General features: G+C 40.4%; 1 protein-coding gene across 1 annotated transcript; it reads left to right on the forward strand.

Moving 5' to 3' along the window:
- Positions 1–367: 367 nt before the first annotated feature.
- Positions 368–5,790, forward strand: ociad2 (OCIA domain containing 2). The gene is made up of 7 exons (XM_071539065.1): positions 368–582; positions 670–754; positions 2,060–2,113; positions 2,215–2,262; positions 2,354–2,465; positions 3,808–3,882; positions 3,978–5,790. The coding sequence occupies exons 1-6, from the start codon at positions 490–492 to the stop codon at positions 3,878–3,880; spliced, it is 465 nt and encodes a 154-aa protein (XP_071395166.1). The 5' UTR covers positions 368–489; the 3' UTR covers positions 3,881–3,882; positions 3,978–5,790.
- The last annotated feature ends 14,493 nt before the right edge of the window (positions 5,791–20,283 follow it).

Raw genomic sequence — 20,283 nt, forward strand, 5'->3', positions numbered from 1 at the left:
TAAATCAAGGTGTTTCTTGCAGATAGGTGTACAGAGCTGAGCCTAAACCTGAACACTGGATGGCCACAATGTGTGTCTTTCACCTCAAAAGACTCAGAAAAACATTTTTTTTGCATGACACATTTTCTTTTCTAGTTTTTTAAATCTAGCTTTACTATCCAATTAGTTTTGTCCTGCACAATCTCAATTTACCCATAATGCCTAATCAAATAGAGTGAGAAATATATATGGAGAGAGCTGCTCTGGTGGTCTATACTATGTTACATGTTTCAACAACCCTTCATGGATAGGGCCTCTTATTTACTCAAGTGGGGTGGCGTTAACGGACGTAATAATGGGAGGAGCAATTACACTCAGATAGATTTGAGTGGCTGCGAGAGGGAAGGATATGCACGGCTGAAAAAGTTCCGCATTACAGATCCAAAAGGGAGTACTGGAAGTTGAGAGACTAACACACACAGCAATATTTTGTTGCTGACCATTTGCATCATGACCTCTGAAGTAACTGAGCAAACGGTGATAGTTAAGGCAGAGGGAGCTGCTGCTGCTGCTGGTTCAACTGCGGTGCAAGGGGAGAGGAAGGTGAGAGGCAGGGAAGTGATTTGTACAGGTCGGTATGGGCCAAAATGGGCCAGATGTGATATCTGACTTGTCCTGTGTGTCTTGCAGTGTCCCCTTGGTGATCGCCACATCCATAGAGATGATGTGAGACAGGTGTGGAAGGAATGCCAGGAGGAAAGCTTCTGGTACAGAGGTATTCTCTTTTAGACACACACACACACACATATGTTTTAATGTTTTCTCAAATGGAAAACTAACAAATCCTCAAGGTGTGAGACCATTTGGCATGGTTGGCCAATCTTGGGTGTATTCTTCCAGGTGTATTATGTAAGTCCTCTATTGTAGCAGCAGTTGGGCAGGACTCATCGATCAACACCCTGTTCACTAAACAGTGTGTGTTTACGTTCTGCTCAGTGAAATTCATCTGTGGCCTCTGAAAACACCATCTGTGGAGACAGAGTGATGTTAGAAATGGCAACATGATGTTATTATTGCCATTTTACAAAAAACCCACTAATGATTTAGGTTAGGAAAGGGTTTGGGTTGTTTACTTATACTTGTACACTTACTTATTTAATTATGTTCATTCTCTATAGTGAATGCAATGTATGAATAATATAATTTTTGAGTCATTTTCCAGGCCTCTATAGTGTTTTTTTTGTATGTTTTTAGAAGAGAGTAGACTTTGCATATTATTTACTGCGATATCATGTTATTTCTAAATATCTCTGTGTAATACATTCATAGCAGTTCCTCTGCATTGTTTGTTTTACAATTTCTGTCCTACAAAGAGAAAAAACAATAACCCAGATTTTTGGAAAAAAAATTAGATTTTATAATTTATGTCATATTTTGGTCTTGCTTTAGCTTGTGAGAAAATATCTTGTCTCTACTGTGTGGCATTTCAGATAAAATATGGGACAGAAAGTACCAGAGAAATCAAGGCAAATCACAGTAACTTTCCTTACTGTATTTTTGCTTTTGCTGCATCAAGCATTGAAGTAAATTACTGTACTATGGCTTTGTCCAAATCAAAATGGAAAACTTACCATAAAAATTATAAGCCTGATGAGAATATAGTAATAATGAGTAATAATAACAGTTTACAGTTTACTTTTGCTTTGGTATTACTCTTCCTTTTGTGTTGACCATACTTAGGTAGACTACAGTAATTTTGATATAAGAGGTAGAGGTCAAGCCTGAGGTCAGTATTAATATGGAAAGAATTACCACTTATTAAATCAACAAATTTTCAAATATCTCAGTCATTTGGCTTGGCAAATTACGAAACTTTAAAGGCCATTATTCTCAGTTTTATACTCTGAGCAGGTACTGCCTTTTCCTTTTGTAGGGAAGTTGACTAGGATGTGATATATCAAACTTTGTTCTGATTCTTATAGGTATCCATGTGATCATTAGACTGTATGGCTTTGATCAGTTTCTGGGCAGGTGGCTCAATTGACTCAGTCCTCTGACTTCTGTTAACATTTTCCCTTAGCTCTCCCCCTCTCTCTGGGTAGCATGGCTGTTACTGGGGGACTCATCTACAATGGTAAGACACTGACATTCAAACCTCACTCTGCTATCATATTATAAAGAGATCAGTAAAGCAACAATTTATGTAATCACCGAATTTATACTCTGTCCATGCAGGCATTTGGAAATCATCAAAGCGATTTGGGCCCTTTCCAAAACTAGCAGGTTTGTCTATTGGACTTCATTTTGTAGGTGGTAACACTTATAACTATCAGTCAGTAGTCACTGGTTCATGATTATGACTTTTTTTCTTCAGTGGCTGGAATCCTTGGTTATGCAGTGGGGAAGGCGTCTTATGTTGGAACTTGCCGAGGCAAGTTCCAGAAGCTTGGGTTTGGACCTGGTCAAAGCCATGGCTCTGGACACAGGTGGGAAAAATAAAGTGAATTTATAGGTTTCACAAACTTGTTTTGGTAGGGAGAGCTAGTAAATCCTGTTTCTTATCACTGCCTTTTCATTACAGAAGCTTATCTTGTAGTTTGGAATTAAAACACAAGTCTGCATGAGTATGTCAGCGAAAGAAATGTGATGCTGTGTTATAGTAATAACAGAATCACTGGTGTGCACAAGGCAAGAGTGAAAATCTGAAAAAGGTGCTTCTCTAAGATAATATTCTTTGTAAATCCCACATTTTGTTGACTTATGAGAAAGGAAACCGTATTTAATTCCAAACCTAAAACAGAGTATCCTTATCATGGAAAACCAAATGAGGGGACTAGGGACTTTTTTTTTAATGAATTCCAGAACTCTTAATTCAAGATGCTTTTGATACAAGAACCTCTTGATACTGAGAGTATAAGACAGATAGTTTTGATTTTTTTTTGAATACATATTTAAATTGCAGGAGGTTTGCTTGTGTTTGTATAACAATTGCCCCCAAGGGACAAATTAAGGTCTATCTAACTGAAAACATCGGATTGAAATTATATATGCAATGGTGGAATGACATTTTTTCAAAAAGCTTATTTTCCATCCATTAGTCACACCATTTGAGAATAGTACAAGTGAAGAAAAACTGCAGATTAAAGATGCAAAGGTCACATTTTGACTGTTAAATTGTAGCTATACTCAAATGTGGCCCCTGTGGTCCATCTGAATGAAAATAGAGCATAAAACCCAGCAAGGTGCTGATGGCATGAGTATATCATTTTCACACTCTTCTCAATTGTGTGATGATTATTGACCACCAACGTTTCAGCACAAGCCATTCAAAGATGAAAGCCTTTTATTTTTGTGCTGAAACATTGGTGGTCAATAAAAGTCACACAGGGGCTTCCTGGTGACCATGTAACAGTGACGTCCTGGGCTTAAATTCGGCCTAAGACCTTTGTCACATGTCATCCCCCTCTCTCTTAACCATGTTTCGCGTCTTTCTCTACCTTGAGCTGTCTAATAAAACAGAAATGTCATAAAAAAAAAATCCATCACACAATTGAGAAATGAGCCTCCTGAGTGGGTCACCTGTGTTCAGGTTTCACTCAAGGCCTTTACCAGAAAGCTTGTTCCTTAGTATGACTTCTGTTGAAACAAATAGTCGTCTTCATGTGTGAGCTTTTAGGCAGAATTAAAAATTACAACTGAAATTCAGACCGACAGATAGATTGCCCTTTGCCCTGCTTGGCTATTGCTTCAAGAGAAAGATGAATGATAAAATCCCTCAGGCAGTGTTTAACCCTGTGCATGTCACTGAACACAGTCTTATCCCAACAGATTCTGCCACCATGTGTGTGAGGAATGCAAGAGAAAAGCTCCACCTGCACCTGCAGAGAAAGCGCAAAGCTAGAGGTAAATGGATCATATATTCACAGAGCTACATACACAGACATACGCATGCACACAAATAAATACATTGGTTAAATCTATTCTTCTCCATTTTTCAGCCTCTACAGAACACCAAAGGACTGACTGTGGACTGGTGGAGATCAGTTGCAGCTTTTTGTTTTTATAGTGCAATAAATACTGCATATAAGATTTTTTTTTTTCCTGGTGCGACATACCTTATTTTGTGACATGGTATATGCATTCAGGTGAGGCCATGCAAGGCATTGCCACAAGGGAGAGCCACCATCCTTTCAGTCTCAACTCTGTACAGACTTACAGGGCAGAAAGATCTTGAGTGTGTTTACAGTTTTATTTGAATCGGGACCAAAGGATAAAGTCAGTATATCAAAGTCATTAGGTTTAATTACCAGCTACCTTGTAGTTTTGCAGGACAATCTAAGTAGGGTGAAATATAAAATCTGACAAAATGACAATTAATCTGTAACAGTACAGATTAATTGTCAGCAATAAAAATAACAACTCCTGTTTACAGTTGAGCGAACCAATCATGTAGACTGTCCATCAGTGAATAGAGTCACAGTTACATTTACAGTAACAGATGAACGACAATTCCTTTTTCGACACAAATTTTACAATGGCAAAACACAGACCAACACTGTATGCACAGGCTTATCAGTCTGGTTTGACATCATAAATGCAGCTCTCTCAAACCGATAGCCAAATCCTTCATCACTCAGTTAAACATTAAGTCATTCAAACTCGCTACAGATAGGGATGGCTTTCACCAAGATGAAAAGATACTATCAAGGTTGTCCTCTTCATCCTCTTTGACTCTGCGCTGACATTTGGGACTTTTGTGACAATATTTGTGTTCTTCAGGAGTTATCATACTGTGCATTATGGGAATATTACTTCTGATACAGCTCCTTTAATAATCTCACTCATCCCATGTATCTCCACATTTGTTCTTCTTGACTATGAAGAAAAAAGTCAACAACAGAAAATCAGACACAAATCAGACCCACTGAATGTGTAATTGACAGTTCATTGTCTCACTTAATGACAATAGTGTTTACTATGTTCAACCAAGATTTCCTATTTATTGTACAGAAAATGCTCACCATCTTTTTGGGGGACAGGTATTTCAGAAGAAAAGTCCTGAACCAGTCCTTTGGGTCAGGGTAACTTCATAGTTCTCACAATTTTTGAATCAAAGATCCTCATATAGGACAGGCTTCTTTTTGGACGTCTCATCACCCAAGAAGACACTGAAACATGAAAAAGTCAAGGTTAACTGACATAATGAGCAAGGTTCATAATGCTCTCCTAGAAAGAAATGCCATTCTTCTTAATCAGAGTCTTGAGTTTCATTAAGACAGAGACCACCAAAATAAATATTTAGCCTCTACTACTCATACTACAGGCTACTTTAGGCAAGGAACCAGTGTGGTGCTGGTGTCAGGACTCCTAAATGTGGAAGACAAAGTACAGGCCATTTCCAGAAACTTATTTAGTTTTGAAGATTTACTTTGTAAGGCAAACTCTTGGGAAGACAGACCTCTTGAAACAAGCAATTGAGTGGCAGTCATTCACCAAACAAGGTGAATTTCCCCTTGCCCCTCATACAGTATGATGTGTGTGACTGAGAATATACAAAGATATAGCTACACTAACTGTCCTAGGGTTATAAAGCCACTGAACAGGTTACAACATGTACTCGATCCATACATTGCATCTGTGAGTGGCTCGTTACTTCAAAAGTAATCCATGAATGTTTTAACCAATTATTTACAACACAATTTAAGTTAAGGAGAGGTCGAGCAATTTTAAATAGAGAGACAACTCTACACACATTTCACAGCTGTCCTCCTGAATCACCAACTTTGATTAAACTTGTTTACTAACCAGGGATGGCCCGATTGGGCGGCGCTGACGCGCTTGTCTTTCCTATCAATAAAGGGACATAAATCAGTAAAATTGTTAGAAAAAAGATTCATTTATATTTTCCTTAAAAATCATTTTATATCTTGCATCAAATTGATACTATTTGTTACTATATTGTATGCTATAAATTTGTGTTTTATTTCGTAAAAAGATATAGGTCATCAAAGGTGGGTAAACTCTAATTCTGCAGATACATACATAAAAGGGTAAACGGTATTTGGGTGGGTCTACCCTTCACTAAATCTGTGATAATAACTGTTTGCCTTTGGTTATCTTTGGAATTTGTTCGATCCACAAAACAGGGACACCCACTGTCTTTTCTCTGCCCCGTAAAGGACCTTTGAAATAGAAGGTAAAAAAATATCTGTCGGGTCCTGAATCGAACTCATCCAATCTCACCCCCAAAATGTCATCCAATCACCAGGCCGGTTTCTTATGATTGCCACGTATTTGCTGAAATAGAACGGTCGATTCTATGTGGGCGTACACAATCACAGCCAATCCTAAACAAGAAGGCGGGCCAGATAGGCTACTGTTCTGACAGTGGCGCAAGCTCCCACCACTAGAACCCAGATTGAGAAGAAAAAAAAATCACACCTCTACGCAAATCCTTCCAATGGAGGAGGGCCAGGACGTTGAAGCTTGTTGGTCAAAATGAAAAGAACGTTCCAATCTGCAAGCTAGCTACCTAGCTAAAGTAAAGGAAGAGGAGACAAAAGTTGTGAGTAACGTTAGCTGAACGAATGTTGAAGTAATTGAGGACACAGCAGTTGCTATCTAATATAGTTAACGTTAGCTAACGTTAAGTTTCGTGATTTGATTAACTGCATCGTTAACGTTAGCTTTCAAACTATGGTACCAAAACTGGCTACCGTAGTTTAGCATGCTAAAGGAGTTTGGCTCGTCCGCTAGTGTTGGATAATTACCTAGCTACCTTGCCAGTTAAAGTGTAAGCACTGCCGAGATTCCGGTTCTCATCAGTTATAGCGTTGTCAGTTAGTTGGGCTATTAAATCAGCTATTGTTTTGGCTTGTTGAACGTTAACCTTCAGTTGACAACTGGTTGGCCAGCTAAATCAAGTTGCTGCTATTGCTAGCTAGCCACCTGCTTAACGTTAGCAGCTTGCCCAACACAGTATCGACATCAGGCTAGTTGCTAACTAAAAGCTACCTTAGGCTAGCTCACGTTATCTTTAGCTACTGCATGCCAGCGGGCTCCATGTCTACTTATGCTTGTTTATGTTAGCTAACTAATGTCTACGTATTCACTAGCAAACTTGTAATATGCACTGACGCTGGCAAACGTTAAAAACGTGACTTCACAGCGAATATTACAAGAATGCAAGCAAATCTGTTTGCCCATCGTATTCATCTCCAGGTATTTTTCCTTGTGGCCGTTCCATGCCACCGCTAGCTGGATAATATAGCTAACCCTAACTATAAATAGCTTTAATCTTGTCAAACGAAACAAACAAATGCTATGTTCACCCTCAGTGTCAAAATAAACATGCACTCTATTAGCTACCTATGCTGTTGTTACTTGCAGTGCTTTTTCTCTGCGAACCAAAACAGTTAAGGAAAGCAACCATTTTTCTGTATATATCCATGAGAACAATATTTTGTATGTGTGAGGTCACTCAACAGAAGAAAGAGATAGTGTATTTGACGGGACTAAGCAAAAAAACATGCCTAAGCATGACAGTCCTCTTGTATGTTGGCATGACAGTGAGAGAACTGTCAGCTATCCATTTAACATTCTTCTGAGGACTTTATTTTCCCTGTTCAGAGTGCATCAGACATACAATGAGGGATTTGTTCTTGTTCTGTAGCGACCCAAGCAGTGGGCCTGGGACACAGACAGAGAAAGAGGAATCTGGTCAGTCTGCTGTGAGGCTGGAGGTGGAGATGGCCAACTATTTCAGATGTAGGCACAATGCACAATGACAGGAGACAAGTCAGTTTGTTTCACTCATGGGCCCACATGAGAGTTGAATATGATCTGAATAATCAGTATCCACATAATACAAGGACTTTGGTGCTCTTTTATAGTGTCTTGAGTACTTTAGATCACAGTAGTTCAGCAGATAGAAACTCTTGTACTCCTGTTAGAAGAAGTTGACATTGAATTTAATTTCCACTCATTTGACAGTGTTTGCTTTTACTGCAATGTTATGTCACTTGGCTAATGCAATACTGCTGATGTGAAGCTGCTATGGAGAATAATATATTTAAATATTTTATACGCAGAGTTGACAATGTTGTGCTCGCTCTGGTCAGCCTCAGTCATGGGTCTGTGCAACTGACTGATCTCCCATGTCTCTTCAGAGATAAGCCCCTGATGGTAGTGCAGATGTGTAGTGTATTCTCCTGCACACGCACAACTACATAAACTACAGGGAATCCCTCTAGATTGCAGATAGGCATCTATCTGCGATTATCCGGGGCATAATTCCAGGGAATGTGTGTGTTTGGTTTAATCTGGTAAGACATTAATGGCATTGATGAGTATGGGGATAAAAACCAAGCTCAAACACCCCCTCACTGGCCCCTCACTAAGCTGCCCCCTGCTAGGATTAACTGTTAACTCAGCAGTTCAATGGTGGCTACAAAAATATTATGTAATACAGGAATAGGAACTCCATTTTTTCCTCAGTGTTCTTCCTTTAATAATCCTGTTGTTTGTCAAAAAGTCTGTTGTTTGTGGATGTGGTGGTATGTTGTGTTTTATCAACACTTATGCAGTGATGAAATGCTTCCCTCTGTTGAATTTTTTTTTGTGTCCTGCTAGCAGCTGCTAGCATACTAGCAGCATTTTTACCAATTGAACTGTTGGATTTATCATTCCATCATTTGAATAATTTTTTTTCTATTCCTCGTTAATCTACGCGGCTGCTACTGACGGCCATTTTGCCATCTGTGGAAAACAAATATGAGGTGTCCCTCTATTTACATGGACTGGGAACTCACAGCTGCACACATATCTTGGCTGGTTGATTCCCTTTACCACCTGCTTCTATGACCCATGACCTCACAGCAGTTCACCTGCTTCCATATCAGCAGCACTTAGGGGAAATCCACAACTGTGTGATGTTCTCTTATGGCCATTATAACAGGTTTCATTTGTTTGGCCAGTATGCAGCAGATGACCCCTTATCTAAACCTAGACTGAATGGTTGGATACAGGTGTGTGTGTTTGTGCATCTGCATTTGCTCAGGGCTAAATTATTAACCAGAGCATTGAAGATGTGTTTAAAGGATAAGGCTGGTGTTTTTTTAATGCATTGCTTACCGTCAACAAATCCTATGAAAATAACAAAATCAACAATGCGGAATCAACCCGGAAGTCATTGGCTCCAATTGTAAGCTAAAAGCCTTGAAATACAGCTCACAAAGACATAGTTTCAATTTTAAAAATCGCTAACTGTTACCACAAAAAGTCAAGCTATTGTTGTTATTACCACATCAAATTCAAATGGGAACAAATTCTTCATTACGCCGGGGACTATTTTCGGTGCTATGGAACTACTTTCCTGAGATCGCAAGAGATCGCCAGCTTATTAAGTTATTTGAGGAAAAAGTCGGCTGGCCCGGTGCATCGCGATGATGAAATATGCTGCCCAGAGCAATGGCATGGCTCTTTGGTGTGTTTTTAATCGTTTTTTCAATACAATGGAGTTCTATGGCTGCTGGGACATGGCTGGATTGGGCATCGGCAACATGGACGAGACTTAATGCATTAAAAAACACCAGCCTTATCCTTTAAGGATTTGCACATAAATTTAATTTGAAGCCACTCATTTTAATGAAGTTAAATGTTAGGCTTGACTGTTCCACTTTTAACTAGCACCCCTCTTCGTGGTCATAATGCACGATGAACTTAAGATCTTTTTTTTTACTCCTCAACATAGAAGTGTAGCATTTTGGAAATGAACAGGTATATCTCATTATCTCTCTGCTGCTCATGAAGCTCACCTGCCCAAGAGGCTTCTTCTCATCACAATAATGCCCTCTACATAGAAGCACAAATACCCTAAAACAAACCGATTGAAAGACAATTTTGTTCATAAACTTGTCAAACTTAATGGAAATGTAAGAAGTAATATATAAGGCATATTCTGTTGTCCCCATGGAGATTATATGCTATCAAGAGTAGGCATGATGTTGTGCCGCCTCTTACAGGCAAGATGAAATTGATACCAAGTCAACTGAAAATGTTGAAAATCACACACATTAATTTTAAGATTCAGTTTAAGAACTATGTTTGGTAAATGTGGGTCACTGATCATAGAATGCATTTTTTTCCATTGAATGCATTGAAAGAGTTAGTATACTGTAGTACACAACATGGAATGAGTTTAGCTAGAAATAACCTATAATTGAGCCCTGCTGAGGAAGATTATTCTTGGCTTTGGGAGAAAGGGTTTGGAGCATAATTGATGTTTGGGTCTGCCTTCACCAAAGAAACCACCCTGTCTTTGCCTTGAGGAAAGCCGCGCCTGGGTTGTCTGTATTTCTACCGTGTTTAGATCTATTGGAGCTAGTGGGATGCCTCATTTTCTGGCTATACACGTCATCCTGTACAAGATAAGGTGTGAGGAATATCTGTTGAAACATGCATAGGTAGTTGTTTATGCGTAGCATGAAAGCCTTCTCCGTCAGAAGAAGCCAGCAATGTTTCCGCTCTAGAGGTAGTGATTACACCAGGGCCAGGCCTGTCATTTGGTGTTGGAGGAGCCAGATGTAGGCTGTTTCCCTTTGTCCCATTCGCTGTATAGCATACTGCTTGGTTATTGGCTATGAGCTACACCAACTTTTCAGGACAAGTACAACCCATGAGATTATTGCTGTGAAGATTGGACTTCCTTGTGTTTGTCCTCTGTATCTTGATGGCCGATGTGCAACTGTGTTGCATTTTATGGATGAAAGTGAGGGAAAATATGCAATATTGTTGAGCTGTAGGCTGGTGGAAGTCGATGTGTGTCAGAAAGGAGAAGGGCCCAGGGTAAAAGCTCCAGTAATAAGACATCACAAAAAACAAATAAATTTGTCAAGAGCAAGGTTGTCTTTGTCAGACAACCTTATCTGCTATTTCCTGGTTGGACAGATCAGCCTCCTATTTGCAGCATCCTCGCTGTGTGTTGGACTCAGAAAATTGCAGGGTGATATTAGGTGAAGTCAAGTTAACCATTGATCAGATCAGCACTGCTCTGATGACCTTTAGCTGTGCTCATGTGTTGCTGTTACAGGAGTATGTACAATGTTTAAACTTCTCACACAGAACCAACCATAAAGTTATGTTACATAAATGGTCTGATTTGTTAGAATTATTTAGCATTGTTTTACTAGTGCCAGTGAAATGCATGTGTGTGTGACTGTTTCTTCTACACTCGAGTCTAAATATAGAGCAGGAGCTTAGTCTGTGGCTGTATTTGGTACAGCCTCCACAATGTACGCAGAGTTTGTCTTAGCCTTATTCTGTGGTCACACTTTTTGTTTTTTGGAGTTGCTGAGCTGGAACAGGAAGTCAGATGCATTATTCACAGGTCTGTCAGCGTGAGAAGCTGTTGTGTACAAGTGCGTCTGAGAAGGTTGAGAAAGCTTATTTTCCTGTGCTTGCGGTGGGTAGGATATGTGCGTTGCTGTGACATGGGTTTTGGGTTCTCAAGGGTTTTTTCGTTTTGACATGATGTCTACTCTGACATGTTCACACTTTGTCCACATTGCTAGAGTGGAAGTTATTCTCACACTTGAACTTCTCTGTCTGGCTCCTGTGTTGGTCTGTGACTCACTGTCTTGCTCTTCCTCCCTTTGTTTGACTATAGTTTGAGCCTGGTTAGAAAAAGCTTCTAGGCTTTTTTTTTTTTACTAGGGTTCTTTATTTTTGTCTGTCTAATGTCACTGTAGTTGTTCTGTTATGATTGCCTAATACCCATTTTCATTCTTAAAACAACCTGTGCCAGTTTTGTTTTGACCCCTTTGTATTGCTTTGGATTTATAGCTACATTCTGCTCCAAGGCACACAGCAACTGTGACTATATATGACTGGAGATGAGATGACCTGTCTAAATGGAGGCCTTTTCAGCCACTACGATGATAAACTGGATGGAAACGTTGTGGGTTTTGGAGGCTCTGATCACTTATGTAACTGCCTCTTGGATGTAGTGGGTAATCTTCAGATTATTACTCTGCTCAGGAGGAGGTTCTTATCCTGGCCTAGCACAGAGCAAAGCAGGCTGGAGCCAACAGTAGGCCGACCTACCGCTCTGTCCTATGGGCTACCAAATTAAGGGTCTAGGCTTAACAATTATCTGGGTACTCAGTTACCTGTTTGAATTTTAAAACGTGGCTAATGCAAACGAATAGCTAATTGCCATAAAAGTATTATTTGCATGTGTTAAAACTGTCCGAAAAGTTAATCTACTAACCATGCACACGATGCAAAACAACCAACGCAGTCAATGCCTTGCGAGGCAGCTGGATTCGCGAGATCACGATCACACGAGAATCCATCTTGCCAGGCTTCAAGTTATGCGTTTGTGGCCGAACCACAGTGGGGACCAATCAGCGTCCTATGAGGGCAGCTACGGGCGTGGTTTAGGTGTGACGACAGCGAGAAGCGACTGTTCGTTCACAACAATGGCGGCTCCTAAAGATGCTAGCGTAGATGCTGCTATAACATCAGTTATTTCTGAACTGGAGAGTAAGAGTGCCCTTTATGCGCAAATTTTCCTTACAAAGATGGCAAGAATTGTCTACCAACATGCTAACTACATAGTTTGTTGTTGTCTTTCCTCGTTGGCACTGTCCTACTATGTCATATGGTTCGTTGATCTGATTGGTTGAAGTTAGACAGTGATAGACAGATGGTTCATCCAATCACCTGTCAAGTATTTTTTGAAAGTGCCTGCCCTTTTCCAGTTTCCAAGGACGACTTCCCAGATGGTTCTGTGTAACAAACCATCTGGCGCGTCAGGTTACCTTGACACTGTACAGTGCAAATTATGTGGTATTGTTTATATGTAGGTGGTGTAAATATGTAGATGGAACAAGTAGGCTAGTATGCCTAACCAGCTAAAAGCAAAGTATCCTACTGTCGCTAGCACAGAGCGTCATCTCAGCTATCAGTGCTCTCATTTACTCATTTACTAAACCCACACACACCAGAAAAGAGTAATCGAATGCTATTCGGTAAGAGGAAAAAGAGAAACTTGGTTACTAAATTCCTTGTTATTACATCCCTACACTAAACACAGTGGCTGACAGGGATTGGCGTTCTGCGGTGTAGCAAACCATCAGAAGCTCTCGCTAATGGAGGGGCAAACTGTTCGAGGGGCATAAAGGCACACAGTCTAATTTGCCATTCAAAAACCTATTTGCTTGTGTCAACAAGGAACTTCCAGCACTATTATTAGAAAATAGGTTTTCATGGCTGCAGCTTCTATTCATTTTACCCATTTTGCTGACCGGTCAGGTTTCTGTCAGTGATTTAGATAAGAGGTGCTACAGTAAAGTTCAGGTAAAAGGGGATCTGTTCTACTTGGCAGTGATAAATGGCAACGACATGGGTTCTCTCTATGGTTTCTTTGACTGACTGTCTTCTACTTCTGCTGTTGAACAAGCAGTGATTTCTGTGCTTTGTGTTTCAGGTTCTTGTGTAGTGACATTGTGGGACCCCCTCCTTCCTCCCAGTTCCAGCCACTGCTCTATGGCCTTAAGGTACGTCACACGGGTTTAGCGGGTGCTGTTCCACTGTGTGGTGTGTTTTAGGTTTTACAGGAGCTGCAAGCTAAGTAGTGTGAGAATGAATATAGTGTACTCACTATGTTGTTACTTTGTTGTTTTGCTGAATTCTGAAAAGTAGCACAGCAGAGTCTTCAGTCTTTTTGGCTGCCATTTTAAATTCTCCATGGGCTCAGATGTTAATATAGAACCTCCTTGGTCCAGCCTGACTGTTGTTAGGTGAGGAAGGCCTCATTCTATTCTGTCTGCATGGTTCTCTCACAACATGAGCAAGATGAAAAAAGTTTAAAAGTAATGCTTTAATCTACTACTTTCTACAACTACTAGTTGGCTCACTAGTGTGAGTAATTTGTAAACAGTGTCTTACTTTTGTAGGCCAACTTCAGGTAATATTCAACAGTGGAAGTGAACTTGCTAATGATCCTACCTGTGCTGCAGTGTTCAGCGATTCACTATTGCACAAGTGCACTTCCTGATTGATTTGCAATTAAGAAGGCAATTGGCAATGGTGCCCCCCCCCAAAAAAAACAAACAAACAAAAAAACCTGGTTGGCTCTAAATGCACCTCTTGCATGCATTTGTCAGTCCTAGATCATAGTGAGTGCTACCTGGAGTTTTTTGACACTTTAATATTGGGTTATTGTGCTTGTTCACACCAGACATCTTTGACATCATCCTCGGCTTTGACTGGGTGCACTGCACTTGAAGGCCCTACGCACACCCTTCCCCCCAATGCTTGTGCACCATGTCAAAGATGGCGTCACACGGATGCGCTCACATTCTCGTGCGGGCATGACATGGAGAATTTCTCGGCAGGATCCTTTGACTGCCCCTTTGGCAGGTCCCACAGTGTTGGTTTGTATTTGCTTGGAGTCATCTTTCCCCTTGCAGCTACTCCCCCATGCAATTGTTGCAAATATGAACGCAATGTTAGTCAACTTCCCTGGCTAAATAAGGGTCAGTGACTACTGTGGTTGGTTCATGTTAGTTGAGCAAGCAACTGTAAATGTTGCAAAGCTAAAATGGCACTGGTTTGTTCCTCTGAATACTGGTTTTTAGTACTGTGCATTATTGTGGCCTCTGGGACATAAGTGTGATTGAAACCCTTCAGAATGGTAATTGGCCAGGACAGAGCAGAATGTGATTTTGACCCAGGGGCCAGTCAGGTCACATTCTCACATTCCTCAGTGGTGACAACCAAGTTCCCTGTGGGTTGCCTCACAACTGTCATTCAGGACAAGGCAGAACCAGCTTGATCTCTTTGTCTGAGTGGACTGGAGTTTGTTAACCCCCTATGCATTTGTTGTTCTTATTTACAGATGAAAGACGTTTTTGTAATATGACAGCAAACTTCACTTCAGTGTTTCCGCTAGGATGGAGTTGTAGCAGCGGAGGTGAAAATGTTTTTTTGCACAAAAAAAAAAAAAAAATTAGTGCGCTTGCAAAGTGCGCCCTGCCGGGTGGTTTCTATGTGTCTGCTGGTACCAGAAGGGCTCTTGAGGCCTAAGTACATACAGTACATTTGTGCACAGTAATGACCAGGGAAGATGTCTGTCTACATATGTGTCTCAAGATTTAGGAAAATACACTTTTATTGAACATAATAAAAGTATAATCTTTAAAACAATTATTGACATTTATTGTCAATTATTATTTCTTTCTTCTTTTGATCAGCCAGTCTTTAAAACTCATCTGAAAATTCAAACATGTGATTTGACAAACAAGCTATTAGTTTATGTGTGACCCATATCACCCACTGGGTGACCGTTTACATCCACTGGGTGTTAGCTAGCGGCTAGCTAGCTGTCATTCATTCTTCCAATTATTCATTCTTAACTGTCCTTTTTTCCAGAATTAACTTGCATCACCACACTGTTTTTTGTTTTTGTTTTTGATTTATTTTTGGCATTTTATGCTTTATTGACAGAGAGATAGTGAGAGAGAGACAGGAAGGTATGGGAGAGAGAGGGGAGGACATGCAGCAAATGACCGCGGGCCGGATTCGAACCTTACTTGGATCTGCTGTGGGAAGGACTGAGCTTTATGGTACGCGCTCTACTCGGTGAGCCACTGGGCGCCCCAACATCACTACACTGTTGTATTATCAAACAGTGTTAATTTACTTAAATGTAATGACATTTTCAATGATAAAATAACTTACATTTATGACGTTTCATTAAGGGAATCCTATCCAAATAATATGTAACGTTAATATCTCTGTGAGGGAATCTGTCAGTTGTCTTTGAGATTGACAGCTTTCGCGTGTCATGGTGGCCCTCGCGCATAGTAAGGCCCTCCTCCAGCGGTGCAACAACGCTGCTAGGTGCATATAGGGGAAACACTGCACTTGTAAACATTCAGATCTGAAACACTGGCATCAGTAGAGGAGTCACAGAGAATGAGGAAGTATATCATAGGCAAGAACAGACAGGGAAAGTGTCTTCAGACAGCTGACCTCTAAACTAACTTTACTTGGTAGCACTGGTGCTCCCAACCTCCAAAACTTAAGAGCCCATAAAACATTTAGGCGCACACCAAAAACATTGAAGGAGCACCATTTAAAAAAAAAAAAAAATGACCCATATCCGGATATGGAAAATAAAAACATATTAACACAAATTATTTACATAGAATGCCAAACACTACCTAATAATAATAATAATAATAATAGTAATAACAATAATAAACATCACTTTTACCATCAGTTGACTTGGCTTCTATGATATCTGCTCTCCAAATGTTACATCTCAGCAACTTGGTCTTCATAGGAAATCCTGAAAGGTAGATTCAAAACAAACTGGCCAGTAGGGTAATGCAAGAGTCCTTGAGTGGCATTGTACTCATGTTCACTGTATATCTGAGTGCTGGACAAACCTGCACATCTCTGACTACTAAAAAATGTTAGCTACTATCTAGCACACACTGGTACAAACACATGTGCATAGTTTGTAAGTTTCACTTAAGGATAGCCGGCACTTGTGGAAAACACTGCCTCTTTTTTTTCCAGTTAAGTTTTTATTCTTTTCCTTTTTAACAGGATGAAAGAAGAAAGCCTCTTGTGAGAGGAAGCCTTAGTAAAAAAAAAAACACCTTTGAACTAAATTTAAATTTGGTGTTTGATTGGCTATAAAAGAACAGATATCAAGAGAGGTGTTGCCATGCTCACTCAAAAGAAATTATTCAAATAAAGTTGCACCAAAACAGTTACTTGTATGCACACAGTGTGCCCAAATGTAATTTCCAGGTTGCATAATTATAATTTTGGTCACACTGCCCTGGACAGGAATGCAGGACTGTAGCCCCAATAATGCAGTGGCACCATGAGGGGGCAGTGCAGCATTGCTTTGCAGTCCAGCTTACCTGACACAAATCTCCAACTATTTTCTGAAACCAGATGGTGGGAGTTTCAGTTCAGATATGTGCATGCTCAAGGGTCATCAACAGGACTGTAGTAGGACCAGTGCTGACAGTGTACTGACCAGGCCCCAGCTGATTGGAGAATGGGCTCTGAGTTCTGGGCCCCAGCCCACAAGTTTTCCTGTTTTCTCATGCTTGAAAGCAGAACAAGGCAGAGGCGGGCAGGACCCAGAATGGCATAGGAACGCTGCACATTGTTCGCAGTGCTTCCTCTTCCACATTCCTGGGCTGATTGGGATCTGGGCCTCCTGTGCTAGGGTATTGTTCTAACCCGACCGCACCGCAGACCTGGCCCCAGCTTGCTGCAGCTGCCTCCACTGACCATTGTGGTGCTCAGGCCTAACGATGACTATCTCTCCCTCATCACTCAGCTCTCTCTCTGACTCTTAGTGACTCTTACCGGGATCTGCTGCCTCAGCCTCTCTGCATCTTTGTCTAGGCCTCAATGTCTTTCACCGGCCCTATAAACTTCTCTCCTTGCAACTCTAGGCTGTTTTTTCTCTCTCTCTGGTGTCTGTTCGATTTAGATTTTGTTACATCTGCTTTGGCAACCTAATTATAGTCTGGAATAACAGCAATGCTTACTTGGATCAAATTGTCCAAATAATCCATGTCTCCCGTCCTTTCTCCATGGCTGGACTCCAGATGGAGGTTAATCTGTGACATGGTTTTGGTTGAGAAAGGTTTTAAGATGGAGGCGGTGACATTTTAAATGTAAGGGAATGGGAACTTGAAGCATCATAGTCATAGTGGCAATTTCATCATTTGGTTCATCTCGGCAAGGCCTCTTCAAATAGCATGGACAGAGCTTTTCCACTGCACAGCAGCAACTCAACATTGCATTGATATCAGTATTGGTGTAGCTTCTGTGACATTATAATCCACCTGACAAAACGGTTTGGGATTTAGTGAAAAACAAAACTGGAATTTTCTTTGCTTATAAATTGATTATGACAAATGGTGAACCCTGGTTGTGATTGGCACTGTAGATAGACCTCTTAATCAACCAGTGCACCTCCTCACTAATGCGAGTTTTTCCAGCTGACTGACAGAGCTTGCTACTGCTCTCTGACTGAGGGTACTTTGGACGATTTGGCTTTTCGACTGTGATGGCCTGTTTTTGGATTATGTGTGGTCACTATTATAATAATAATTGTACGTAGTAGTTGGTCTTTTTCATTTCAGTCATACCTTAAAACGTGGCATTAGTCAATTTTTTTCACATTCATTCTAAATTTTAAGGAAAAAACAACAAAAAAAAGGTCAGTTCACTAAACCCCAAAGTATTGCCCCAAAGTAAGTCCCTTTATCTAATATAACTTGCCACCAAAGCATGTGCTTGTATCAACTAAATTTCTGTGGACAAATGGAGTAATTGCTGATGACTGACAAGATATTATTTGGTCAATGTGATAAGTCATTAGACATGGGTCACCAAAATGTCAGCCTAGAGGGAACATTAGTCGTAAATGCTCCCCTGATGTTACAACTCAATCCTAGTTTCCATTTTGATAGTTAAATGGATTATTTGTTCAAAAGTTATAATCAGGTCCCCACTATAATCAGGTCCCCACTGCATGTGGCATATTGGACTGGAAAATGCTTTGAACGCACTTTTACACATATACTCGTTATCTCCTGTCATTTCCTCTGACCCACATTGTTTGTATGGTCTAGTCCTGCACACAAATCAGTTGTTGCAGGTCAAGCAGTTATCCATACACTTACTGATGTGAAATCATCATGAGAATATTATGTGACAGCACATGGTTCAGTCCAAACGAGTATCCCATTTTTCTGAAATAATTACAATGCCTACAATGATTCATCCCTGTGATCCCATGCATAATGAGGGGCAATCATATCTATGTCTTACCATATCACACATCCCAATAAAATATGCATGAATAGACATGAAATATGGGTAGATATGACTTGGTGGATACCCCCACCCTTCTCGTTTAGACAAATGTTGCTCTGGCCATCTAGAGACATTCACACTTTTATGCACCCTTGTTTGACTAATGAGGATCAAAACGACCAGTTAAAGATCAGATCTCAAGCAAAAGTAGCAGCTATTCAAGATAGATTGGAAGATGGCTGTCATAAGAAGCTGGTAATGACATTAAGATTAGAACCTGTAAATTACAACAATTAGTCCTCCCATACCTGCTCTCACAAATGTTGAACTGATCTTAGGAAACATAAGAGAACATTTTGGTACGTAAAATATTGAATAAATCTAGCCATTGTGATGAATGACCTTTTTAATAACTTTTTTAATGTTTTTTTTCTACATCACAGATCAAACTAATATATGCACAAATTCATTAAATACAGGATGATATGCCTTGGACCAACATGGCTTGCCTTTCCTGCCAGACAATTAGTTTTATCTAACAAATGTTAATGAATTTAATATATTGTTTTCCATCCATCTGCTACTCTTATCTGTTGATTAAAATAAATCTTAACATGATTTATAAACATTTCAACATGGTGATGATGATGTTGATGATGCTGTTGAAGATGATATAGTTCAGTCTTGTTGGGACTGTTTGTGTATGATTTATTGTAAGCCACATGGGCATGAATGGACACTTAAGCCTATTTTCATGGATCTGGAATGAACTCTCGTGCAGTGGTGCGAGTCACCTTTGTCACTTTTCTTTTAATGTTTGTATGTGATACTATATGTTTTATGTTGTGACGTGTTTTTATACTTGCTGCAGCAGAATCGCCCATCTGGGACAGTAAAAATTTGTCTTGACTTGACATAAAACAGTTAACAGTGAGGGGACACAATTTTATGGGGACAAAACCAAGTGCATTCCATCTATCAACAATGCCTACATCACATGGAGAAATGGGGTGAGGGGGTCTGAAACCCCAGCACTCTGCAAAAGCGGTGGTCAGGCAGAGTACAACTCTAACAAGCCTTCCTGCGGTGAGGTTTGCCTTGAAATCTTGTTGAGATTTTTTTCAGCAAGCTGGGGTGGACCCTTTATCGACAGGGTTCAGTGTTTTGTTTGTGCTGCTGGCAGTGCTTTCTGCCAAATGGCCTCTAGAGGGCAGGGCTGCTGCAAAGCTGCTGCACTGCATTTATCCCACAGGCCACTTGTGTCCATTATTTGGCTGGCTGTGTTCATCGCACTCTGCCACTTTGTGCTTACTCTGCAGTCTAGGTTTGGTGCTGGATGAATGTAATGGAGAGGCATAGTTGGACTGAATAGATAATGGGACTACAATGCATTTGTGCAGAATTTTCAGAAATCAGTGTGTGTGTGAGAGAGAGAGAGAGAGA

The sequence above is a fragment of the Centroberyx affinis genome, unplaced genomic scaffold (genome assembly GCF_046629955.1).
Source record: "Centroberyx affinis isolate AG114_WGS23_722 - 3 ecotype Tasmania unplaced genomic scaffold, CSIRO-AGI_Caff_v1 ptg003390l_1, whole genome shotgun sequence".
In the NCBI taxonomy this organism is placed as follows: domain Eukaryota; kingdom Metazoa; phylum Chordata; class Actinopteri; order Beryciformes; family Berycidae; genus Centroberyx; species Centroberyx affinis.

Bases quoted from the DNA above. Each gene is read 5' to 3' on its own strand.
- ociad2 (XM_071539065.1), top strand. From the start codon at position 490: ATGACCTCTGAAGTAACTGAGCAAACGGTGATAGTTAAGGCAGAGGGA. The intron at 2,114-2,214 runs GTAAGACACTGA...CTGTCCATGCAG, and splicing joins TGGGGGACTCATCTACAATG to GCATTTGGAAATCATCAAAG. The intron at 2,263-2,353 runs GTTTGTCTATTG...TTTTTTCTTCAG, and splicing joins GCCCTTTCCAAAACTAGCAG to TGGCTGGAATCCTTGGTTAT.